At 49.7% G+C, this 26,573-nt stretch overlaps 1 protein-coding gene and 1 long non-coding RNA gene across 8 annotated transcripts in view; one reads left to right on the top strand and one right to left on the bottom strand.

The window, feature by feature from the left end:
- Positions 1 to 26,573, bottom strand: part of NTRK3 (neurotrophic receptor tyrosine kinase 3) — a 382,186-nt gene that overhangs the window by 99,151 nt on the left and 256,462 nt on the right. The window contains exons 13-14 of one of the 7 annotated variants that reach the window (XM_032342080.1): positions 12,969 to 13,103; positions 10,984 to 11,441 (exon numbers count right to left, since the gene is read on the bottom strand). The exons of 5 other annotated variants lie outside the window; for them this stretch is intronic. In XM_032342080.1, coding sequence (XP_032197971.1) covers positions 11,323 to 11,441; positions 12,969 to 13,103 — 254 coding nt within the window. In that variant the 3' untranslated portion in view covers positions 10,984 to 11,322. Of the gene's footprint in view, positions 1 to 10,983; positions 11,442 to 12,968; positions 13,104 to 26,573 lie in introns of those variants that run through there. One more of the 7 variants, XM_032342081.1, reaches the window with a different exon arrangement.
- Positions 7,204 to 9,364, top strand: LOC116590376. Its single transcript, XR_004285569.1, has 3 exons — positions 7,204 to 7,520; positions 8,362 to 8,548; positions 8,913 to 9,364. It is a non-coding gene; the product is annotated as an uncharacterized LOC116590376 (long non-coding RNA).

The raw sequence follows: 26,573 nt of genomic DNA, 5'->3' as shown, positions 1-26,573 counted from the left end.
TTCGGATGGTAGCCTTACCCTTGGAGCAAATTGCATGACTGGTATCATTCACTGACACCAATGCGATTCTGATTTGAGCATCTGCTTGTGCCTCAGTTTCCCTACAGCAGCATGGCTCAAAATGTGGCCCAGACATGCCCAGCGGCCCCAAGACCCTACCAGGAGAGTCATGTGTTAAAGCTATTTCCCTGGGAAGGTCTAAGGTCTACTAAGGTCTACCAAGATGGTCTTGGCATATTTTCACCCTCATTCTCTCACAGGTATGCGTGGAGTGTTTCCAGTGGCTTCCTGCCATGTGATGACATCGTCTGATGGCTAACTAGAGTGTGTGTGTGTGTGTGTGTGTGTGTGTATGTGTGTGTGTGTGTGTGTGTACACGCGCTTGTGTTCCTAAATCTTTCTCAGTTCTGTTTTCACCTGCAATAACAAAAATGGATAGAACCCACATAAACAAAAGCTCTTTGGGGTCATCATAATTTGTGAGGGATCCTGAGACCAAAAAGCCTGAGAACCACTGCCCCAGTGCAGCGATGTGGGTCACACTCCTACATCACTGAAAAGTGAGCTGTGGAGGAAAAATATTTGGAAGACCTTTCTGAGAGGTAGAGTAAGTCACCGAGTATAAAAATAAGCACATTTTCAGAGTTTTATAACGGGAGTGTCACTGTGACATTTTAGGTGCAAAATGTTCTCTAGGTTCTTCTAGGTGGATAAAAAAAAATCTAGAAAAATGGCAAAAGTATTAATAATTTCAATAAAAGCAATACGTGGTAAACACCATATTGCTTGTTGGGAGGCATACTGATGACCCCGTTTGCACTTGGACTAGCTTCATCTCCACTTCCCCAACCTCACAAAATTGGTTCCATTCATTTGCATCCCCGAGAGGGTCCGGGGTGTGCAAAAACAATTAGAGGTACAGGCACTGAGAGCACACTTGTATTATTTGTGGCGAGAGAAGGGAAAGCATCCGAAGCTTGTCATTTTTAATTTAACTGCAATTCTGAGATTATCAGTAGATTTCAATTACCCAGGCTATAGAATCAGGATGTGATTAGCAACAAGCAGCCTTTTTTTTTTTTTTTTTTAAACGTCTAAACAACATCACTGTCCAAAAGAAACAGATGAAAGACCTCATTCCTTCCCGATTTAACACCAATTTTTCCCTCACTTCTGATTTTCCTTTTATAAATTTCTTTACTTCCTTTCTTCCCTGGCCCTCCCTCCCCCTCTGCCGTGTAACACGGATGGTATTTTCTCTCCCCTCCACTCCCACCCAGGCACGAGGTGTTCTGAACACAGGGCATCATTCGCTGGCCCAGCATACCCAGAAGAGGCAAAGGACAGTTGCCTCCATTTTTCAAGTGGAATAACGGAGAGACAGTGCCCACCATGTTGAAATAATATCAACGTGGCCAACTGGTGGCCAGGCCAAAACCACCATGTTTCGCACCCATCCGGGAGCCATATACAACCCGGTGGGAGTGGAAGGGAATGGGGAAGGATGTACTGGAGATCCTTCAAGACGAAGAGATAACTCCTGCTTTCTGCACCAACCCTTTCTAGAAATTTCCTCCCCCCAACTCCCATGTCCAAGGACTTGAGTTTTCTTAATGAATAAAATAATCGTAGTTGTAACAATAACAATACATAATTCAAGGAGAGGTCAACAGCATGTCACCAACGAGAAAAGTTTCACCAGTTCAAGGCTGGGGCATTTAAATAAAGGAACGTGAACTACCATCTTACGCCTGGACACTTCTCTATAGCCTGCTTCCCTCTTCTGTGCTATAAATAATTCAGTTTTCTTTTTTCTTAAATATCACAAAACCAAGTCAGAATCTTTATGTGAAGGATTCTGCTGTGTCCCTCTCTCCCTCCCTAGCCAGCCCAGGCAACTCCCCAGAGAACGACCCCTCAAGCTTTAACATTTATTCTTTGACATTTCAGACTATTTGTTAGGCAGAGCTGCCTTCTTGAGATCAAAGTCGGAAAATCTTGCCGAGAACTCCCGCTTGGCCCTGTCCAACTGTCACAGAGAGGGTCTGTTAACCCCCAAGCATCTGCTTCCTTCCTCAGCCAGAGAAATCCACCAACCCTCACAGGAAGTGGCACCCATCGCTTTCCTACTTCCCTTCACTTGACTTCAAGCCCCCCAGCATCTCAGGAGGGGGCAAAGGCGCTCTGCCCATGTGATTACACCAGGACACTCGGCAGAGAGAGATGAACCCAGGAACCAAAAGGTGTCCCCCACCAGGAGACAATAGTGATTCATGGCGATGTTGCATCTGGGGCACCTGTCTAGGTAGAGTCTTTGTATCTGAGGGTTAGCAAGCTCAGGAACAAATGTGGAACAAGGAAAAGTAACTTACCCCAAGCCATTCTGCTACTAGAGGTGCCGAGGCTGGGCTCCTGGTCTTCATGGCTGTGTCCTAACCCTAGCTGAGGTGTCCTTCACCAGCCTGCGAGGGTGGCCAGCTTTAGTGCTGAAGTCTTACACTCTTACATGAGATGACTTACCATTTTCTTCGGAGATACTACACTGAAGGTTTCCTGCCTTCACAAGAGTACCTGCCCACCGCTCTCAGAATCATGTCTGTCTCTTTGCCAGGCAGAGGGCATAAGTAGCGACTGAGCCTATTGGGCAAAGGTGTTGGGGTGTGCTCGTTCATTGTGATAGAAGGTCAGCAGTTGGTTAATATCCTGCTTCATTCTATTAAAAAAAAAAAATTTCTGACCACCCGATAACCCAGTGTTACCTAAAGAGTGTGTGTGTCATTCTACGGATAGGTATTAAGTGAAGAGCATTCTGTGTTTAATTAGATTGGGAAAGTGGTGGGATAAAATGGTTTGCTTAAAGCAGGACTTCTCAGAGCCTTTAGTATCCTAACACGTACTGTGAATCTATAAGAGACTGGCTATTCCGTGCAACATTCTCCAAAGTTATTGGATGGGCTCTTAACATCTCCTGAGACTCCAGGGAAGTACTGTCACAACCAATGTCAATGTCAATCTTGACAACATCATTTATGTAATAACCGCAGTGGGAAGAAAAGTTTCTCTGCACGTTGAGGACTCAAATTAAGAGAGTCACATTGCAGAAACTGAAGCTTTGCCCAGAAAATGGATCAGTTCATGTGAGACAATATTTGGTCAAGCGGTTGATCCACTGGAAACACTAAGGTGGCCAAAAACGCCATCCTGAACATGCACCGTGGGGTCACTCCGGTCTTCATATGGACCAGACTGGCCATTTGGTACCAGGGGAATGTGGGGCCATCGCCTGTTATGGTAGCAGAGTTGCCAAACCAACAGGCATCGCGATGGAAGGATTCTATGAGTCATTCGAACAGGGACTCGGAATTTAAATTCTCCCAGGAAAGACGTTCTCAGAATGCATTCTATATTTGTGATACCTCCTCTGCTCCCCACTGACTGTGGGAAAGAACGGAATCAAGCCCTCACTGGCCGGCGTGGCATCTGGCTCCCTCTGAAGGGAAGGGCTTCGCTCCCAAGCCGCAGCCCCCAGATAGAGTCACGGACCCCGGCTGTGTCCTCCTGACCAGACGGAGCTCGCAGAGACGGAGGCTCGTGACAAAACATGCTGTGAGATTTCCCCTCAGGCTCTCTGTCATGTGAGCTTTCTCTCAGAACTAACAACAGGAGAAGGCTGACGCTTTGGTGTCCACAGAATAGGGAGGCTGGCTTCAGCCTGCCTTCTGGAGTTTTCCTTCTCCCTGAGACTATTTGAAGGAGGGCCTGGGAGCAGCATCTACGTTTGTCCTATGGGACACAGACTTGAGGACTTGGGGACTGCTCGGCCAGCCAGTGCTGATTAAGACTAGGAGTGACAGAACTCTTGCAGGTCCAGAGGTCTCCTGTAGTTGAGGACCTCAACCCTCCTAACTTCAAACTCAAGGGCTCTCCGCATCCTGTGTTCCCGACACCCTCAAGAACCTGGCCGTGTGAGGTAACTACCTCGCCAGGCCCACGCAGCTGCTTTGAGCCACATCAGGGATCGGAGACAGATGTCCTTCCTCTGAGAGCACCCGCGACCCCTTCCCCCAGCCCCCCCGCCTGCTATTTCCCTGAGACCCCGGTTTGGGAGTCACACAGCATGACCTTTGGCCAAGGGCTGCTGCAAGCCTTGCAGAGTAAGAACGCTGTGTTGCAAAGCAATGTCGCAAGCAGCGAAAGAGACCAAAAACCCGGGGGAGCTCCAGAGTAAAAGGAGGCGGCGTTTCTCTTTAACAGAACTATCACCCAGACATGTCCCCAACAGCAGTGAAATAAATCGCTTTCCCGGGGACAGGTCCCTGCCCTGCGCACGGCAGGATGAACGTGGGGACAAAGGGAGGACGCCTGCGTCTTTTTAAGGGAAACGGGTCAATCGCTCCGGTGAGGTCCCCAAAGGCAGAAGCAGGCTTTCGTGTTGCTGCCATGGGGACAGCTTGTGGGCAGCAGGAGCTGAGAGGAAAGAGGGCCACGAAGGCAAGCGAGGTGTCACTACCAGCCACCAAGGCCATCAGTGTCACTTACCAAAGTCAGGCTTGGCGGGGGCAGTTATCTGCGCTGACCTGATGCTCGGCCCTCCCGCCCCAGACTCTGAGGAAGCCACAGACCAGGGAGCATGATCCTGGGACTCCTGCCTTGGGCAGCCTGGCTCCTTGGTCCCCGAGTGGCAGGGGGGGGGACCCTCCCTCCAAGCCCTCACACATCGCTTGACGCTGCTAGGACCGGGGTCCGGGAGGAACGGCTCAGCATCTTGGCCTCTCAGAAAAGCCAAGCTCTGCTCCTATTATGCCCCAAGCCCCCTCTCTCCCCTCGCTAAGCCACAGTTCGATTCCTCTACATCCGAGAGACCTCTTGAAGCTCCTGTTTGCAGAGGGGTGTGGGGAAAACCGCGACCCCGAGAAGCCCAGGGCTGTGCAGGGAGCTTGTGAGTCTCCTGTACCTGAGACTTGAGGCGTGTCCCCAAAGCCCTCAGCCCGGACCTCTCTACAGCTCTGGCTCCTCTCTCAGAACTACGTAATCCTGCTTCTTCCCTCTACCCCACATAGTTCCAGACGCCTTCCCAAAGTGGGCCCACGTGGACTGGGTCATGCCCCGGGCCGGAGGCCTCTGACACAGAACCGGAGCCAGCAGCATCCTCTGTGCCCTTCTGAGGTCCTCTCACCTGCTGTTTCCTCCTCCAGGGCGGCCAGTGGGCCTTGTCCAAGGCCAGCCCCAATGCTGCCTCCTTGTTCCCCATTCTCACTGTCTCCCGCCCCAGAACACACAGAACATTCGAGCCGCACCCTCCCCCACCCCTGCAGGCCCAGCACGGTGGGGAAAGATCCAGCCCTCTGAGGCGCACACCCAGATGCCTCGTGACAGGAGGGGACGTATCCTGATGGACGGGGCCCGAAGTGCAGAGAGGCCGTAGACCTCCTCACCATGCAGCAACCTCCCCGAGCCAGCCGGGGAGAATTAACTCCAAGGGGACCCTGGGGTCAGATACGTCATGGAAATGTCACCCACCGAGAGGAGGAACTGGGATCGAAGTCCTGCCCAAATGGATTTCAGAATCCTGATGGCATTTTTGGACTCCCCCCTCCCCCCACCACCACCACCAAAAAGTAGGCACAGGACCTTATCTCTCACCAGCACATCTCCTTCAAGTACCTTCAGGTTCAAGCAGGGCTGCATAGGGAGCCCTACTGAGCTCTGAGAGAGAGACGTCAACTCCAGGCTGAGGTTTTTTGGGGAGAGGAAAGTGCGGGGGTGCACACAGGATTTCTAATGGCAAAGTGCAGAGCGAGAGCCACTCAGGCCACTGGTGCCTGCGGCAGCTTTGCCCACACCAGCCCCACTGAAGATGGGGAAGGGGAGGGCACGGGAGAGCGGGTGGGGTGCGTGGTAGGGGGGCCAGGCCTCCCAGACAATCTGGCTGCAAACCAGGCTCTGTCCTTCCCCGGCTTCCCATGGCCCCGTCACCTCCCCCACTGTCACACTCAGGAGATTCCCCCACCCCGTTCCTGCCCTTCCCAGGGGAGCCCCAGAGTGGCCAGCAGCACCTCCCGCCACTTTACCTCATTTCTCTCTCCTTTCTAGAACATGCAACACATGAGTCAAGCCAGAGCTCAGAGTCCCTGAACACAGAAAAACAAAGGCCCTCTGCCTAATCCTGTCTGGTGTAGCTCAGAAAGCAACACAGCAACAAAGGCCTCCTGTCCCGATCTGCCCGCGCCTGCCCCTGCCTCTGCGGCCTCGAACCTTCTCCTGCCCCTCGCTGCCATGTCCATTCGTGCCCGGGCCTGACCCGCAGGAGCCGGCCCAGCTGACCCAGGCATCCCGGGCCCGTCACTCCTGTGCGGAGGTCACACCTGCGCTGGGAGGTGACGGTGAGGACGCGGCTTCTGGAAGCTCCGCTGCAGGAGGGAGTCCTGCACCAGAGGGAAGAGCCAGGGCAGCCCGGCAGCCTGCTTCTTGGCGTCCACAGGGAACATGCTTGGCCTCTGCTCTTTTCTTGGGTGAGAAGTGCGTGGCTGAGCTTCAACACCCCAGGCAGGCTTTCCGATGGGACTAGAAACTTCGAATGGGGGCGGGGGAGTCAGGCAAGGGGCTGCCTTCCTCCCCCGATCCTCCTGCCTGAAGCTGCTCCCACTTGCCAGGAGCTGGGCAGCCTCGCCCACCCCTCGAGGATCAGGCGTGTCACCTGGCAAGGCCTCCCCGAGACCAAAGACACCACCATTGTCCGCTTGGCCATCTCGCGGCCTGCAAGCTATCTTGGGCCAAAGACCCACCACCCCCTCTGGTGTGCGGGGTCACGGAACGCTAGTTTGGGCGAGGAACACAAACACTGCAGACATTCTTTTCCAGGGAGTCTTTAAAAATCACCCTGTTTGGGTGCTTCCCGAGGGAGGTTCAGGAAGGCATCTCCCCATCCGGGCTAGATGGGACGGGGTGAGAACCCCAAAAGACGAGTTCACCTCAGGAGGGCTGGGGGAAGACCACGGCTGTGCTGGTCCCAGGACTGCAGGCTTCGAGAGGCGGAAGACCTCAGGGCAGTTGGGGAGACCTCATGTGTCCCCAGCTGGGACAACCGGGGTTCTTTCCTGACCTCTCTGGGTCTCAGCCTCCTCCTGGGTCAGACGTGCCTGAGGTCCAAGCCGCTCTGCCTCAGTGACCTAATAATGCGTTCCGCGGGTGGGCCCCACTCTTCGGCGCTCAGTAACCAGTTCCAGGATCTGGCCATGTAACCCTCACGAAAGACTCCAGTAGTTCTCTCAAGAGCACACCCCCGGGAGGCCCTACTCCTGTTTTCACTACTGTCTCTAAGCACAGAACAGGCTTCCCGCTCTCCAGGCTCCCGAGAATAAAATTCAAAACCAGTGTTCCTCAGTCGCCCCCTCGAGAATTTAGACCCAGAGAAGCACCCGGCAAGCACCCTGCACTCACGGCCTGCGTCAGCCGCGGATCTGGACGGCAGGACCACACTGCCCACTGGAGCCCAAGAAAAGCCCTGGGAAATCCTCCAGGTGAGATGCCAAACCCAGAAGGTCTTGCTGCTCCCTGAGCCTCCCTGCATGAAGCCAGGCCAAGCCAGCGCCCTTCTGGGCCGAGTTCTACACTCGGGGTCGGCCCCATGCCTGCTCTAATGACCCCAGAGGCTCTAATGTTGGGGTAAGTGCCTGGGATTCCAGAGCCCAGCAGGGAAAACGGGGTCCTGGACACTGAACCCCGTTCTCCCTTCTCGGCTGGTCCTCGCTCTGCCTGACAACGCTCCGTGCACCACTGGCCACCAGGCCCCGTCTCGGCCACCAGGCCCCCTCTCCTCCACTGGGCACCACAGGCCTCCTCAGCTCTCCTCAGACGTCACTCACAGCATGAGGCCTGGCCTGGCACTTCACAGGCATAACAGAAACCACCAGAAAACCCTCCTCCCATTTCTTGCCCCCAAACCTCTAACCCCACGGCTTGCCTCTTGCCTCCTCCCGCGTTGAATCAGCGTTCCCTTCCCAGGGCTGGTACGTGCCCCTCCCCCGAGCTGGGTGCGGTCCCTCCCCTCTCTTCAGGGGCCATTTCTGTCCATCCCCTCTTCTCCCCTGCATTGGAGGCTCCATGCATTTGAACAAAGCAACGCTCAAATCTCTTACTAAAAATGAAAGCTCTTCCCATGGCCCCAAAGATCCTCCCATCCCTTGGGGCACTCCAAGTCCAGCCCTGGAACCACACAGAACAGGAGAGTGCAGAACTGGGCAAGGCCCTACCCAGGCCATTCTAGAGAAGAGGAACTTCCATTTGGAGTGAGGTTGGGGGCGGGCGGAGGCCCCCCCCCCCCCCCCCCCCCCGCCCCGGGCTCAAACTCAATTTAAATAGGTTAAGTCAAGAAGGGTCAGGAGAAAAAGCAGCCCCCAAGGCAACCCTGCTGAGCCAACAAGCTCCCACAAAGCCTGCTGAGGCCTGGCAAAAGTTCCAATCCTGCCAATCGTCCTTGGCCCCTGTCCTCCACTCCCGCTCTGGACACCCTGCGCACAGAGTCCCCTCGTCTCCAAAGGAAGATCTTGTAAGTTACAGGCATGGCCGCCGCTCCCGCTGGGTCAGGGCCAGGGGCCCAGGGCAGACAGCCGAGCCCGGCTCATTTACACGGGCTGCTCTTGGAGGACCCCACCTCTGCTTCCCGCTCCGGGTAGCCCCCGTGAGACCTGGTGGACAGTCTGGCCTGGCTGAGATTGTGAGTGTGCGGCTGGGTTCTTGGGGTGTCCCTGAGGGATCAGCAGACTGGCCTACGAGCCCAGCGCCCCGTCCTCCTCTGGGCAAGGTCACGCCCTCAAGATCCAGGGAAGTTATAAAACTGCTCCATCTGGGGGAGAACCCAAGTGACCTGCTGGTACAAGGATCTCTTGGGTCTACTCGCAAACCTCTTACAGATCGGCTCGGAAGAAAGCACCGTGGTAAGCCTCAGCCGCTCAGACAACAGAACCGTCCCCCAGCCACCAAGGAGTCGAGGGTCTCAGTGGCCTGAGCAGCGCGTGGAGGAGTCAGGCTGGAGTCTTGCATCCACCTCTTGTGCTGTGTGACCCTGGGTGAACCCTTCAACCTCTCTGTGCTTCTGATTCTTCCTCGATAAAATGAGGAAACGTTTCACTAGGTGGACTTGACCTACTGGGAGGGGTCTCAGTGGGAGCAACCCATGCAACAGATTGCCAACACTTCGGGAAACAAGGACTGAGCTAAGAAACTTCTTTGAGAAGAGTATCGGTAAAATGAGAAGTGGGGGTGGGGGGGCAGAAATGTGGGAATTTCTGTATCTTTAATATTCTTTACAAAGTTGCCAAATAAGAGGTCTGATGCAGTCATTTCATTAGAAAATAAAGTGTTTATTAAGAAACTATACACTGAACACTCCTATAAGTCTCTGTGGAAATACAACGCCCCATTGTCATAGCACAAGGTGAGAAAATGGCAGATTCAAAGATGTTGGGATGGATGGAGCCTGGCAGGCTGGAAATGAGGTAATGATTTACAATAATTAAAAAAACATCATCCTCAAGCTTACTCCTTTAAAGCCACACTCCGGGGGAGGCCCTGGCCCAAAGGGTCAGCAGGACACGATGGGGACCAGGCTGACACGAAGCAGTGGGGGGGGGGGGGGGCAGGACGGCGGGAAGCTGGCAGGGGCTAGATACACACACACCTCGAGGCCCTGGAGAAACCTGAATCCCCACACGCTGCTCTGGACACTACGGTGTCTGGGAGCCACCCCCGATACGGGCCAAGAACCTGGGCACAAAGAACCACCATCCCCAAGGACCCAGGAAGGAGGAGCTTCAGTGGGGAGCTTGGTTCCCATGGAAATGTGCCAAAGCCAGAGAGAATCTACTGTCTTTCGCTGTGCGTCGCTACCCCAAAACTTAAGTGGGTTAAAAACCACCACCGTCGTGTCCTAAGAGCTCCCGTGGGAGACCCCCGCTGCTTCATGCTCTCCACCATCAAGGGACGGCCTGTGCTGACTTCTCACCACGGAGGCACCCCAGGTGGGAGCAGCTGGGCCAAGCCCAGCATCCCCTCAGCCAACACGGCAGCAAACCGGGGCGTGGCTCGGGCCCTACAGCTGTGCCCTTCCTACCGGAGCAGGGAAGAGGCGTCCCCGTCCCTCTCCTCAGTGATCGAGCTGGAAATGGGAGAAGCAAACCCCCTCTTTGGGAGAGGGTGGCCATGGAGTAAGGCATGAGTCAAAGCAAGCAAAATGAACACATATATTGACCAGAGAACAGGATAACACTTCCACTGGGGCCATGAGAGGGGCTGGAGGAGGCCCGTTTTTCCTTCTCTTCCCCTTCAGTTCATCTTGGCCTTGAAATGGCGATTCCACTGGGTTCCGAAAGTTCTCAGAGTCAAGAGTAAGTGAAAGTGGGGGGGGGCGGGTAGAGAGCCAATCCTGGGTTCAGGGACTACCCGGAAGGGCCTTGGCCCCTGACTCCCTCGGTCCCTTGTGGTCCTAGGAGGATGGCCCGTTCACGGCCAAGGCCAAGCTTGTTGGGACTGCAGATCTAGGGGCCAAGGAGTTTTCTAATATCACACTCACTGTGAGCCATTCCAGAGAGAAGAGGAAGGGAGGGGGGAAATGTGTCCCCCAAAAGTATGGTATTTTCCACCAAAAAAAAAAATTTTTTTTGTGTATATATATATGTGTATATATATATATAGAAAATGATTGGTTTCCATTCTTTCCTCTGAGACCTAATCTGGTGCCAGCGCTCGGGCCTGGCTCCCCCTCTCACCGCGTGGTCTCTGCCTCCGCTTAGCCGCTCTTCCCCACGGGAGGCTGCAGGGCGACGAGGTCACTAAGAGGACGGCCTGGGATCCCAGGGGAGCCGGGGAGACCCCACGCTTCCAAGCAGGGCGAGTGAGGCCGGAGCACGGCTGGGCTTCGTCAGGCTTTCTCGTGGTGGTTGGGTGGTTTTGGTAAAGCAAGAGAATGGCTAGTGTGTGTGTGTGTGTGTTTTGTTTTTTGTTTTTTTGTTTTTCTTAAAGATGGTTCTTGGTGCACAGGTTTTTAACTCTCTTTATTGGCTCTAAGGATGGCGGCAGGAGCTGCCTTGGAGGCCAGGGGAGAAAGGAGCACAGTGATGACTGAGGGACAGGGCAGCCCTGCCAGTGGCGGACGGGGGACGACCCCTGTCTCGGTGGCTTGAAAGGGACGCAGGGGCACCGGTGGCTCATGCAGTTTCTACTTAGTTCCCCGGATCCAAAGAGAACAGCGCCTAGAGCTTCCCACCTCTCAGAGGGCCTGGCCCACCCAGGTGACATCAAAACAGGGAGGCTTAAAAGGAGTTTTTAAAAGCCATGACGTCCTTTGCTGAAATAAACACTGACATCCTCAACATAGAGGCCATGGTTAAGAGGCTTGGAATGTCCGGGAAGGCTTATTGGATTCAACATAATTTCTCTGAAACCTATAAAAAACAAAAACAAAAAAACAGAAAAACAGAAAAAAGCAAAATAAAGCAAAAACCAAAATCCCCTCCCCCAAAGAAGATCAAAACTAGGAGGGGGAGACAGAGAGGGAGCTTGAAGGGAGGGGGGGCGGGGAGGAGGGCAGGAGATTCGGGTACAGATCTATATTGGAAACGGCCAAATGAATTGTGGGCTGAAGGGAAGGCCGGGGCGGGGGGGATTCACTTAAAACCAAGCACGGGCAGAGACACTGGAAACACCATTTTGCTGCAGCCGCCACTGAACCGGGGAAAGGAAGTGAGCAAACTATTCGGGGGCTTGGCCGCAGCTTGTCACAGGAGAGCGGGAATGGCCTCATCTAGCTGGGGGGAGCCCCTGACGAGCGGATAGGCAGATGGGGAAGGGGCATGACCCCTGCGGTCACTGGCGGGGCAGAGGGTGAGAGGGGTGCATTCTCGGAACCTGCGTTGTTAAGGGAGAGTGGAGAGGGCCACTGCGAATTCCGGGAGCCAGAATCCTACAGGCTAGCCTGACCACACCCCGGGGGCCGGAGCGCTATTCTTCCAAGCCTGCCAGCTCTCTCTTGTTGGCTTTTGGTTCCATTCACCAGCTCAGTGGACAGTTTAGGAAATCACAGCTGCCCTTCTGGCTGTATCCTAATGCCAAGTCTAACAAGGGACGGAAATGGTCTGGAGCAATAAATTGGTAGCCACGTGCATGGCAGCCCGGCTTCCGTCCAGCCATACTACCGTGGACTGAACTGGGATGGCCAGCATGTCCAGAGATGCGGGTGTTCCTGATCGAATCTCCAGACAGAGGTGTCTCACCCCCGGATTTTAAAAATGTCTGTAAAATAATGTCTGTGCAGCGTGTATGTGTGTGTGTGTGTGTGTGTGTTTGCGTGTGCGCGCGTGCGTGCAGACAAGACGGGAGCAAGCCTATCCCTTCAGGAGAGCTATGTGCAGGCATCTGAAGGGCACGTGGGCAGCTGGATGTTGGGGACATGATGGGAAGGGACCTAGCTGGTTGTACTGAGACTCTCGCCTCCTCCTTCCCAGATCAAGACACAGCTGAGTCACGTGGGCATCGGGAGGCCTCCATCTGCAGGGAGCGGGGTGAGGTCTGTGAGGACAGGGAAGCTTCCTTGTCTCTGACATCACATTTAGAGAGAGGTTTCGGCTTCAGGATGAGAAGCAGTGCTAACCCGGGATGAGGGCTGCCTTGGGTCTGTGGTGGAGGGAAGGCAGGCCGCTGGTCTGGGCAGCCTGCCCAGGAGGTGCGTGATGCCACTGTTCCCATCTGGGCCACGGTCCCTCTCTTGCTTCTCCCACACCCCTCACCTTGGCCCTATGACATAGCTTCCCTGACCTAAGGGGCTTTAGAAGCAATCACAGGGGGGGCACCTAGTCATCCCCCAGTGCTTGGGGACATACGGAGGCTCCATGAGGTCTTAAAAACCTTAAGAATCAAAATTGGTTGGGGGATGGGCTGTCCTGCATACAAAAACGTCAAAGGAGGTAACTCACCATGTGACCTTGGGTAAGACACTTCCCCACTCTGGACCTCAGGTTCCTCATATATATAGTGAGTTGATGAGACTAGATGATCTCTATTGTCCTTCAAGTTTAATATCCCATGATTGTCTATGTTTGAAAAGACCCCTGGCAGAAGAGGCAGACATGGGGGGGAATTAATGGTCAGTATTGAGCCCCAGGTGCAAAAACACGGGGAAGTAGTTTTCGTGGGCACAGTGCCCGAAACGGAAGCCCAGGTGTCCCTGCTCCTGTAGCCCACACTACTCTACCTGTAGGGGCACTTGCTTTATTTTATGCGTAAAATCTAGATAACACTGTCCTCTGAGCATCACACAGTAGCCTTCAAGAACTGTAACTGGGGAGTTGGGGAAGATCTGCCATCACTGTGAACTCTGTCCAACCCTTTCCCTGACATGCTTGCCCCCAACCCCCCTCTTGGCCTGGAGCACCCTGAACGTGTGCCCAACGCTGCTATTCTGGACGCCATTCTCAGGACCAGAAGGATGATTCTTATCACTTGGATGATGACCCTGCCGGTCCCAAGACCCTCTTTCTGGCCCCTTCTCTCTCCCATAAAAAAATTCAGCTCATCTCCAAGAGGAAAACAGTTTGATAAGGGCCAGTGAGGAGGAGACAGGGCGGGGGTTGATGAGTTTGGTGCCTTAAAATCTTTCTTGCCTTAATTAGGGCATAAACAGTTGGAACAACAGACGTTGTTGGATCACTAGACCCAGGGCCTACAGCTCCTCTGAAAGGCAGCGCGTTCTAGCCTGATGGTGAAATCTCCTTTGGAGGCCTCACAGTATCATGGGCCATGGAAGGGTCCATGTCGGATCCATTAAAGGCAGGGGCCAAGCCCGCCTAAGCCTCTGCCAAGGTCCCTGAAGCTGCCTCCGTGAACATGAGCCTTTTCCCATATTAGCCGGGATCTGAAGTTTGTTTTCTCTGGAACTCTTTCCCAGGTGGAGACTTTCCAAGATTCTAAGTGCTGAATCCTGATAGCATAGGAGGCACCGCTCCAAGGTCCTCCATTCCTCCCCCTCGTGCTCAGAACAACCCTGGAGCAGGAAGGAACCGGCGTCCACTTGGGGGAGGGCAGCAGAGACCAGGACCACCATGGACATTGACCAGGAAAGGCCCAGGTGGGTGGAAGGAAGGCTGAGGAGGGACCAACCCACCTCCAGAGAAGGCCTGGCCTACCCCACTGTGCCCCCGGACCTCCATGTTGAACCTTTTCCTCCATCTGGTGACAGCTCTCCCCAAAGCCAGGCAGCACAGAGCTTGCTGTAGGTCCTCCGTGACTCGGAATAGACTGTGGTCTTTGGGGACCGTCTAGGTATCATTTCCTGAGCAGCAAGCCAGAGACTCAGAGATCGCTTAGGGAGGGGAGGGGAGCCGGGAAGGCAGGCAGTGGGGGAAGGGGCCCTGAGCATCCACAGTACCAGAGGAAAGTACTGGAACCGATCCCGCTGGGCCAAAAGCAGGTTAACTCTTCAAAAGCAAGGCCTTCAAGAGTCACTGCAGCAGAGGAGGGCCAGCTCCGAAGGCCGTGCAACACAAAATGGGGCAAGAGCTTCAAACCTGTCCGTTTTCCTGACAGCTCGCAGACCCCAACCATCCACCTGTCTCTGGAGTCTCACGCGTCCCTACTGCCACGTGCTGGCCTCAGGAACCCAGCGCCCCCAGCTTTCCAGCATCCACCAGCAAGAGCTCCCCAGCCTCTTCTGCCTCTGCACTCCTTAATGCGGCTTGGGGTTCTCAAGGCCTCCATTTCTGTCTCTGCTTCTTCCTTTTGCTATCTGACATGATCATTTTATTACCTAACTCCATAGAGTGGTTTGGGTCATGGCCCTGATAAAAGGTCTGATACCGAACAGTGCTCTACTGGATTATTTTCCAAAATTGCCTCTTCAAATGTATTCGTTTGTCATCTTCGAGTTGCTACATCACACTGGTGCTTAGCACTTATATGGTGTCGGCTGTGAGAAGAGCACTTTAGACTCAAGAGTGGGTTAAAATGCACAGGAGTCCTGGCGCTGAGGTCAGGGGGGCCTTTGCAGGGACCCGGAGACATGGGGCAATTCAGATCCTTGTCCAGGAAGTGAGCGCAGGAGGGGGCAATGGGACAGACATGATGGTGAGGAGCCCAGTCTGCACCCCAGCCCAGCCAGGGGGCATTCTATCCACAGCCTCCCCAATTTTTCCCAAGGGGTGAAAAGAGGCGGGATGTTCTGAACTACGCTGCAGGAAGGCATGGACTGAAGAAGGCAGCCCCCAACCAACATCCCGCTGTAACAATCCTATCATCAGATGCATCGTTGAGCCCCCGGAGCCCAAAGACCTATGTAAGGTAACGGCAGTGCCAGGCATGGCCGACAGCTAATCCAGCATCCCCCGATATCTTTAAAGGGCTGCTATTATTAACTCCATTTTAAATACAGCAAAATGAAGATGTAATAATGTATTTTTAAAAACCAACCAACCAACCAACCAAGTTCACTTTGTGACAGAGTCGGGTATTAAACCAAACTCTGACCCCAAAGTCCTTATCATGAACTTCTTTGCAACATGGCTTCCATTTGTTGAAAATCCATATTTTCATATCAATCCATATCCAATCCATCAATCATATTTTCAAAATCAATCTATATCCAGGGGAAAGAGGCTGACACAGAAGTCAAGGCAGAAGTGGTGGGGATCGGGCTTTATATGTGGCTCCCTCTGCAAGGCCTGGGTGGAGAGCTGGAGTGTTCTATCCTCACTAACAGCCTCCCTAGCCAGAGAGAGGCACATTCCCATGCCCCCATCCACCACCAGCAGGTGCCTGGTCTCACCTTTCCTGCTTCATTCTCGGCCCTGCCACACACCCCCACTCTTATAGTAACCGGTTGCCTGCATTGGGGCCTTCCAAATAAGGCAACCCAAACTCTACCTGCACACTGACTCCTTCATTTTGGTGGTACTTTTGGGAGTTCAGCTTAGGAAGGATGAAAAGTAAACCCAGTGAAAGAGAGACGTGAATGAGTTTAGAGAGAAGAACAATTATCCAGAACACAGTCACTCCCATAGGAAGAGTGTGGACTATCTGAGAACGCCCCTTGGGACACCCAGCATGGCGCCAGGAAGAGCTCTCTCCCCAGCACCCTCCCCTCCAGTCACTCTGTAAAATATACTATACTCAGGAAAGAGTATATTATGGGAAAGAGAAGCTTCCTCACAGACAGGTATCTCTAGCTTCATTTTCTTCTTGTGTGGTGGCCTCTCCAAGGTCATGGAAAGAAGGTCACCAAGGAGGCGTAGCAGTCCCTGGGATAGGACTATGAGGACTTTGTTCTGTACCTTTGTCTCCTGCATTGTTACCTATCTAAGTCCCTTCTTCTCCTGCCATTAGATTCAGTAGAAGGCTAGTGGCAATGACCCAGGTGGGTGACATTAAAATGCCTAGCCTTGCTGGCCATGACCTAGCTTGCTTAAAATTCTCTTACAAGTTGCTTAAAATTTTCATAGCTCTTCTTTTATTCTGAGGTTGCAAACCTAACCTAGAGGCCATATGTGGCTCTAGGAGGTGTCTTTTTTCAGCACAATTTCTTTTTAAAATTTTTTACTTAGTTGCCAACATTTAAAAGCTTGGGAGATTTCACATTTAAAATTTCTGTATTTGTAGCTTCCCTTGAAAATCCAAAAGTTCTGGCAATGCTGGGCCAGCTATTTCTGCACAGTACAGATCAGCTAGACCAATGTGGAGGCCACTCAGCTTAGCCAGGCATGTGTTCTCCACTTTGCCGTACACTCCACCGCTCCCTACTACCTCTATCTGACCCCTCCACTTACTTCCGGCACCTGCATGGTTTGCCTTAGCACTGGACCTTCAAACTTGGCAATAAACACGAAGCCAGCATGAGGTTATGGGCTGTGCATGAGAGACCAGGGAATGCCATCTCAGCAAGCCTTGCTGACTGCCCCTGTCATGACCAAACCCATGCTCCCTCTGGTCATGGTGAACAGTGATAAAGAAGGGGCCTAAGACCTATATCCAAGGGACAAACTTATCTCGGAGAGCAGAAATCATCCAGGAACTGAATTGCATGGGTAAGAGGGTATCGTGCTTTGAAACAAAAGTCCCAATGAAGGGACGTGCTGAAGACCATTTACGACACTGCTGTTGGGGGACGAAGGGACACTGTATCATCAGCCGGCTGTGTGTTCCATGGTGCTTACGTGTATAAGGCACCTGACCAAAGGCTGTCCAGTGCTACCTAGCAGGGCTCTTCACACAGTCGTTGTATTCCATGGGCCATGACTTGACCCAATTATCCCCACAAAGGATACAAAAATGTTCTTGGGACTGAAATGTCCCTCCTGTAGGCTTCCTGGCTAGGAGTGGGGAACTGGTTCCGCAACCTCAGTATGCAGTACCTCTTCTTATAAAGTTGACTTAATGCAACTTATAAAATAAATAATGGGACAGCCCTGGTCCATGTGCCAAGCCTGGTTTCAGCTGAGGGAGGGGGCTGAGGCAGAATGCACCCTAAATGTGATTTGGCTCATGGAGTTATATCCTCAGGAAGTCACAGAGGGAGGGCCTCCACACCTGGGTGACACAAAGGGGCACAGAACCCTGAGATCCTCAGACAACGGCCAGAGGCTGGTCCCTGAAGGAATCTGGAAGGCTCCTACAACTCTTTGCTGATGGGCATGTCAAGGCTTACATCAGATGTAAGAGGATATGCCCAGGGCTCCTCCCTTGGCATCACAAAGATTGTCCCAACAACAAGGGAATCTTGGCTGAAAGGAGTGAAATGTTGGTCCCAGAGAAAGGGAAATTTCTTCCACTCTAGGATGCGGATAAAATGACCTCTTAAGGGGCGCCTGGGTGGCTCAGTGGGTTAAGCTGCTGCCTTCGGCTCAGGTCATGATCTCAGGGTCCTGGGATCGAGTCCCGCATCGGGCTCTCTGCTCAGCGGGGAGCCTGCTTCCCTCTCTCTCTCTCTCTGCCTGCCTCTCCATCTACTTGTGATTTCTCTCTGTCAAATAAATAAATAAAATCTTTAAAAAAAAAAAATGACCTCTTAAAATCAAAATATTCGATAAGCCATGGAGTAAAATTAGTCACATGTTCACCATTCTCAAAATTAATTACACAAAGGACGGGCTGTGACACCGGAACATCTCCTCTTGTTTCACTGAGAGGAGAGGCAGCCTCAGGTACTAAATATCTTCATCCCCTCACCCACGACTTGAACTTCAAAATCCCTGTCTTTATACTCGGCATATTTTTCCCATTCTTGATTCTTTTTATTCTTTTCGAAAGTTTGAAATATCTGAACATACCTGAAAAGTCTAGGGAATAGCAAAACCATATGCCCATCACCCAGTATTAACAACTTACAATATTCTCATATCTTCTTCCCAAATTTTGGGAGAAATAATACATCATAGCTACAGCTGAGAATCCAAATGAGTCTGCGTATGATACTGTTCCTGTTTTTATCCCAAACCAGAGTTGAACACTTCCCTGAAATAGAGGATTATTATTTCTAAGCATCTCTGAATAATTTTGCTAGATGGAATATAATGAGAAACAAATTATAATATTGTTTTGCCTAAACAAAGGATGTTTTCTAGATGTATCCTTGTTGACCCCCACAGCTCTCATTCATTAATTTTAACTGATGTAATCCACCATGTGAGTATACTGCAAATTATTTATCTGTTCCATTTGTTTCCATCTTGTCAATATTAAAAAAAAGTTGCCATAAATATTACATAAGTCTCTTTATGTGCATGTGGAAGACTTTCTCTAGGGCAGCAGTTGGCAAATTTCCTAAGAAGGGACAGACAATGAATATTTTAGGCTTTGTACAAATCATCAAATCTCTGTTGCTACTACTAACTTCTGCCATTGTAGTCTGAAAGCAGCCGTAGACAACACATAAACAAATGACCGTGTTCCAATAAAACTTTATTTACAAAAACAGATGGGAGTCACATTTGGCTGTTGGCCCATAGGCCATCACTGGCTGACTTTTACCCTAGAGGTTTGTTACTCAAAGTGTGGGCATGCAGACCAGCAGCAGCAGCAGCAGCTGGGAGTTTGGTAAGAAAATGGAAAATTTCAGAACCCACTGAATCAACATCTGCATTTTAACAAGCTCTTCAGGCAATCTGTGTGCAAAAAATGTTTGAGAAGAATGGCTTTAGAGGATATCCTTATAATTTAGTGCATATAAATCTTTCAATGTGTTCTTAAATGTTTCCCCAAGGTGATGGTACTACCTTGTATTTCTAGAATCACTAAATGGGTGAACTTCTTGCTCTGTATCCCCATATCTGATATTATTTGATGTGTGGCAGATGTTATCTCCTTGCATTTTTAAGGTACATTTCCCTGATCTACTGAGGTTGTGCCCCATCTCTGTTGGAGCCTCCTGCTCTGTGAATTGTCTGTTCATATCCTTTCCTCACTGTATCATATGTATGTATACATATATAGGCATGTACATATACACATATGTATGTATGTACATATGTACATATATGTGCATAGAAATATATGTAATGTATACATCTATATGCAATAGGTTGTTGCTGTTCTTTTGGATTTGTATGAGTTCATTTTTTCTAGATGAGAATTCTTTGCTGGATACATGGGTTGAAATTTCGCTCTTCTAGTCCATGGTTTGTCTTTTAACTTAGTATATGGCATCTCATATAGATTTGTTTTTAAATTAATGTGGTCACATGCATTAATCTCTCCATTTAGGATATTCATAATCTATATCTCAAGAAGATTTTCCCTCCTCAAAGTCAAACGATATTCTCCTTTAAAAGAACTACATTTAACAATCGACCCTAGGGAAGAATTGCAAATAATTGATGTAGAGACCCCTCACTGAAGGAGGTAGAGCTTCACTCCCCACTGTTAGTATGTGCTTTGCTTATTAGGAAACTTACAAAGAGAATGGCAGAGGGGAAATGTGACTTTACAGTGGAGAATCCTAACAAACCCGACCTCAGCCAGGTGGTCAAGGTGAGTATCATCAGTGATGCCATGTGATAAGCACATACTTTGGATGTGATGTGATGAGAATGAGACCCGTCTCTCCATGACCCAAATGGACAATCCTAAATCAGAAGACATTCTGCATAGCCTCTGACCAGTGCTGCTCAAAGCTGTGATGGTAATCAAGGACAAGGGAAGTCTAAGAAACTGTCATAGGCCAAAGGAGGCAAAGAAAACATGATAACAATGTAATGTGGTGTCCTGGAAGAGAAAAAGGGCATTTGGGGGGAAAACCAATGAGTCCAAATAAAGTAGTGAGCTTAGTTGATAGGAATGTGCTAATGTTGGTTTCTTAGTTGTAACAAATGTACCACGGCAATATAGGATGATTACAATGGGGAAGCTGGGTGAGGGGTATAAGGGAATTCTTTGTACTATCATTACAATTCTTTGTATATGTAAAACTATTCTATTTTATTTTTTAAAACACATTATTTATTTGATAGAGAGAAAAAGAGTGAGAGAGGGAATACAAGCAGAGGGAGTGGGAGAGGGAGAAGAAGGCTTCCTGCTGAGCAGGGAGCCCAATGCAGGGCTTGATCCCAGGACCTGGGATCATGACCTGAGCCAAAGGCAGACAGCCCATGACTGAGCCACCCAGACACCCCTGTAAAATTATTTTAAAACAAACAGTTCTACTTTTAAAGTTCACCCAGATTTCTAATTTATTTTGTGACTGGTATGAGGTAATACTATAGCCTTACTTGTTCTCATGTGGCTGTACAGAATCATTCTTCTCTTTCATACTGACTTGCAATGACATATCAAAAACACACACATACCCATAAGTCTATCTAGATTTATATATCAACATACATACACATGTATGTTTTCTGAGTTTTTAAAAATACTGTTATACTTCGGCCTCTTTGTCTTTCCTGTCTTAATTATTACATCTTTATCAAGTCCTTTTGTCTACTACAATGAATCTCCTCAATCCTGATCTTCTTTTTTAAGAAAAATACTTTAGCAACTCTTTGTCTCTCATTCTTCCACATTAATTATAGAATAAGCTTATCAAGCAGGTGCCTTCAAACACCTTCCTGGGATTTTTAAGATTGTATTTAATTTACAGAGTTGGGGGATAATCAACAACTTTATTATTTTAGTTCTTCTTATTCATGAAGAAGATACATGCTCCATTTATTATTTTTCTTTTATATTATTAATAATGTTTTGCATTTTTACATGAAATCTTGAATATTTTTATAAGGTATATACTTTTTTTCTTAAGAGCCTCATTTTTAAAGTTCTATTCCATTTTTGGTATTGTAAATGTGATTTGTTTTCAGTTAAATTTTCTAATGGTGTTTAAAGACTATATTGACTTTTGTTTATTGATCGTGTGTTCAGAATTTTGCTGAACTCTCTAGTTAGTTCTATAATTCTTTAAGGCTCTCTGTAGGGTGATCACATCATTCATGATTAGGGCAGTCATCTATCTGTCTTTCCAATTCTTTTTTTTTTTTTTTTTTGACAGACAGAGATCACAAGTAGGCAGAGAGGTAGGTGGTGGGGGGGGAAGCAGGCTCCCTGCCAAGCGGAGAGCCCAACTCAGGGCTCGATCCCAGGGCCCTGGGATCATGACCTGAGCCGAAAGCAGAGGCTTAACCCACTGAGCCACCCAGAAGCCCGTCTTTCCAATTCTTACATTTCTTTTCTTATCTTATTGCATTGGCTAAGGTCACCAGAATAGTGTTGAATAAAAGTCACGATAACAAATATCTTTATCATTAGATTTTTTTCCCCCATGTATCTAATGCTTTTCAATTGTAGTTCATTCTGAGTAGGAAATTTTTTTTTATTTTCCCTTTTCCTTTTCCACTCATTGTTTAATGTCATTGTTGTTATCACCATTGCCTCCACTTGGGCACTTACTGACATCAATTTTGAACTAATCTTATGGCAATGGCTTGGGACCCCTATACAGTAGTATTAGGGATACAGCAGAAAATCTTCATCTATTTGGGTGACCTAATTTAGTTCATCATCTAAAAGACTGTATCCTTTTCCTATCTCCCTGACTTCTTTAGGCTCAGAGAGTCCTATTTTCTGTATTCCCAGATAGGGAAAGACAACATTAATTTTTGCAGACTCTTTTTATCAGTGTGAAAGTTTGTCCCCAGCCGACAACTTCAAGCAGTGAGTCTAGTCTCCAAACAACTGGGAGGACATGTAGTTCTGCAGATGCCTCCAGAGCTAAAGTCCCATCGCTACTACTTTCTGCATCCAGACTTGAAGCCCAGCATGAGAATGGTCTGTAGCTCTGCTTGTCATCTTTTATTTCTGAACTATCTCTCGTCCACCAAGTTCTTTATCTTGTTGGTGGGCGGAGTTGGCAGAGAGGCTAGCTAGGTCTGTTTATGTTTTTCTGTCGTTATTTTATGTTTGGAGCAATGGAGGTGCGCTAAAGCATGAACTCATTATGAAAGCAACTGTCTTAACCAGAGCCCATTTATTTTTCTTTCTTTCTACAAAAGAGAAAATACATATTTTCCTTGTTTCCAAAACTAACCATTTAACTGATGTCCTCAATCCTATCTCCAACTTCCCTCTTCAATTATATCCCATCTCTAGCATCTTTCCCCTCTCCTGTTCTAGTCCTCTTTCTGCAGAAATCTATATATGGTCTCACCTCTGTCATTTGGTATGGTGCACATGTATCAAACCCAGACACAGACTCCCAGACTTACAAGCTAAATGGTGGAGTGATGCTCTCCACTCTACCACACCATTTGCTATCATTCCATAGCCTTAGTTCCTTTGGGCACCAACATTTTACAAAATTTGATTCCAACTGTAAACACCCACTATCTCGCAGATCATTCATGCTTCACTTTTGATAATCTATATTCTATTTCCTCTGGAGAAACAACTCTCTTGAGGGGCACTGACGATTGCTCTACAACCAGATTTTCTCCCTTCCTCTTTACCTCGATCATTTCACACATGTGACACCTTGACCCCCTCATATCCCCTATGACATTGATAATACTGGGCCACTCTGTTCATCTTCCTACTTTTCTACTCCCCTTCTTTCCGGTCGCCTCTCTTCCTCCACCTGTAGCTAGAGTGGCTTCTGCATCCTCTAATCCCAGACTCCTCAAAGCCCAGCAACAGCAGCATCACCTGAGAGCTTGGTAGAAATGAAACATCTCAGGCTCTATTCTAAACCTCCTGAGTCAGAGTCTGTGTTTAACCCCTCTTCGATGCCGAAAGCCACGCAGGACACATGTGCAACCGCGCTCCCTCTTTTCCCACCTGACAGACCAGAATTTTAGAGAATAGAAAACTTGTTTTTTAGGAGCGTGTGACATGTGACATGACTCGTGCATGTGCGTGAATCTGTATAACAATATGCCACGTTATTTTGAGGTTCCACAATAGTATCTTGGCATTTGCAAATGCATTTCCTCTTCCAAAAACTTTAAATAATGATTATGTTAGCCTCAAAATATCTCTGTGAGGTAAGGAAAGAAACCAAAATTGTTATCTTAGCATCAGTGCCTCCTACCCATGACCTGTCTGTGTGGCCCTCGTAGAACCAAAGTTCTCAAGTCTGTCTGGTACCCCAAGGGGACCGACACAACTCAGGGTCATGACCATAATGTTTAGGATTCAAGGAGCAAAAGGCAAGTGCCGGAGTCTAGCGGGAAATGTAATCAACAGAGTCCAAATCCCTGGGTGGTATCAATTTTAAGAAGATTATTTTAGAGCAGGGTTTGGCTAATAGGATCAGAGAGCTGGTGCATTCTAAATTCATAGCCCTAACAATTAAATAATATAAACTTACAAGTTGCATTTCTGGCTCTGAATGCCTATGGTTAGTGATGATGAGAAATACTGAAGACGATGGGAGGAGAAGATGAAAAGAAGACAGAGGAAAAGGGTCCCACCATACATCTGTAAAGAGCAATAGTTCCTAACTTTTTTTTGGGGGGGGGGTCCCTCTATAATTTCTTTAATCAAAGCATGCATATACACACAGACATACAAAAAAGACTCATTTGGGGCAGTAGAGGTGTAGCGATCTCCCTAAAGACCCAAACTAACAGTGGCAGATATATGTTGTACAGGTGACAAAGCATCAGCATTTTGCAGTGACCGGCACTGTGACAGATACCAGCAAATACACACTCAGATCCCTGCTCCCACTGTGTTCCAAATCTCCAAATGGCTGGCCCACTCTAGAGGTTGCCTATGCTCGCAGGCAGCTATGTTCAGAACTGGAAAAAGGAAGAGGAAATACCAGGATGGGTAAGGCATCATTACTGCCCTGGACGAGAAGCTTAAAACCCAGTGCCAAGAATGTGAGGGATACACCTGCCTAAGCTCACCTGGCAATAATTTTTTTCCTGAGTATCCTGAGTATTTCCTGAGTATTGATACCTGAATATCAATCTTCCAGGAGCCAAAAAAAAAGGGGGGGGGAGAGGGGAAAAAAAAAAGGAGGGGGAGTAGTTTACAGTCAGCTAGACTCCTAAAACAATGCTTGGGTATAGGATATATTCTGGTGAGTGTCAAGAAAGAGGTACCCACCCGGAGCTGGGGGTGGGGGGGTGGGTTCAGTGGAGGAGTGCGAGGGGAAAGCAGAGGTGGTACACATGGTCTCCAGGCACGGGGGCCGGGGGGCGGGCATTCCAAATAGTGGGAGCAGCTTGGGGGGGGGATTGTTGGTGGTTTATATGTGCCCCCCTTCCAAAAACAACCGTAGGACTTCAGTGTATGAATTTATCTGGAAACAGGGTCTTTGCAGATGATCAAGTTAAGGTAAGACCATGAGGGCAGGCCCTCAGCCATTATGACTGTGTCCCGACAAAAATGGGAAATTTGGATAGAGACACATGTACACACACACACCACCTTGTGAACCTGAAGGCAGAGACGGGGGGTGATGTGTCTACAAGAAATGTCCAAGAGGGTCAACAAAGTACTTATGGCCAGGAAAGAGGCAGGAACAGATCCCTCCCTGGTGCCTTCAGAGGGAGCATGGCCCTGCTACCCCACTGGCCTTGGTTTTCTGGCCTGTGAGATAGGAAATGTTGCTCTAAGCTATCCAGTTACTGACACTGTGTTATATAAGCCCCAGCAAACGAAGACAGGGATGTCTTCCCAGAAAAATGAAGCGTATGATTCAGCTGGAACCTAAAGCGGGGGTGGGGGGGGGGAATGGGAACAAACTCAGCAGGGCTGTGGGAAAACAGTCATCGGGGACAACCTGCGAGGAACCTCCCCAAAATGGGCCCTTCACCAATGGGCCCCAAAATGGGCCTTCACCAATCAAGTGACGGTAGTGAAGGGAACAGAGAACACTGGACTGCTATGAACTGATGACAGATGGCGGAAGACTGAGGGACAGACAAACGAAGAGCGATGACGGGTCCACAGATATGGCATGGCTGGGTTCGCGGATAAGAGATTTAGCTTAAATGATATATTCGCTCATGACGACGGCCCCACACTTAATGCTAATCGTGAACTTCCAAATGTAAAATTCTGTTTCCCGCTTTCAAAACGATGTCACATAGTTTTGGGAGAACAGACCTCCTATAAATTCACAGGAATGACGCCCAGCAGGATCCTCAGGAGCTGGGAGTCCCTGATCCACTCACCAACTCCATGTGACGGGGGCGTGGGGTGCTCACACCTTTGGGACCTCGACCCTAGTTAGGGCCCCCTGGCCTTGGCTGAAACAGAAAGACCTCCCATCAGGAAAGCCGTGCCGGGGGAGCGTTCCTGGAGGTGAACTCCAGTGGGCGATCTAACCTCTGTGGGGCAGGCTGCTTTCTCGGTGAGGCTTGGAGGAGAGAGATTTCCGTGTAAGGAGATGGAAAGGAAAGTTATGCCCAGTGGAAAGAACCATGGGAGTGATGGTCTTAGTGGAGACAATGAACTTGGGGCAGATCTTGAAAGAACTTCAAAAGCTGGGGTGATGGGTGAGTCCTAGAGGATCTGAAAGCGGGGATGGCCCGAGAGCAGAGAAGGGTGAGTGTAAGAGAGAAGGGGGTGGTGGTCAGCAGGGTCAGGCAGAGGCCAGCAAGCCTTTTCTGTCAAGGGCCAGATAGTAAATATTTCCAGCCTGACGGGCCACCCGAACTCTGTCGTAACTACTCAACGCTGCCATCGAGCGAAAAGAGCCACAGACGATTGGTAATGAATGAGTGTGGCTGTGTTCCCATAAACTTTATTTATGGACACTGAAATTTGAATTTCATATCATTTTCATGGTTACGAAAGATGATTCTTCTTTTGATAGTTTTCCAGCCATTTAAAAATATAAAAAACTTTCTTAGCTCTCGCGCCATGCAAAGACAGGTGGCGGCCTAGATTGGGGCTGCGGGCTGCGGAGTGTGGAGCCCTCTGGGTTAAAGGGTGACCCATAACAGGCTGGACAGTGGTAAATTAGGGCCCGGATCATGGTAGGAGAGCCCGTGGAGTGGGTGCCAGAGAGATGCACGGCTAACTTGGGCAAAACAGAAAATGTAGCGTCAGATTCAATGTGGGAGAGGAGGTGGGGTCTGGGCAGTGCCTAG

Source organism: Mustela erminea, chromosome 5 (assembly GCF_009829155.1).
Source record: "Mustela erminea isolate mMusErm1 chromosome 5, mMusErm1.Pri, whole genome shotgun sequence".
Lineage (NCBI taxonomy): Eukaryota > Metazoa > Chordata > Mammalia > Carnivora > Mustelidae > Mustela > Mustela erminea.
The sequence above is the reverse complement of the archived record's forward strand: the minus strand, read 5'-3'. Positions and strand labels throughout refer to the sequence as shown.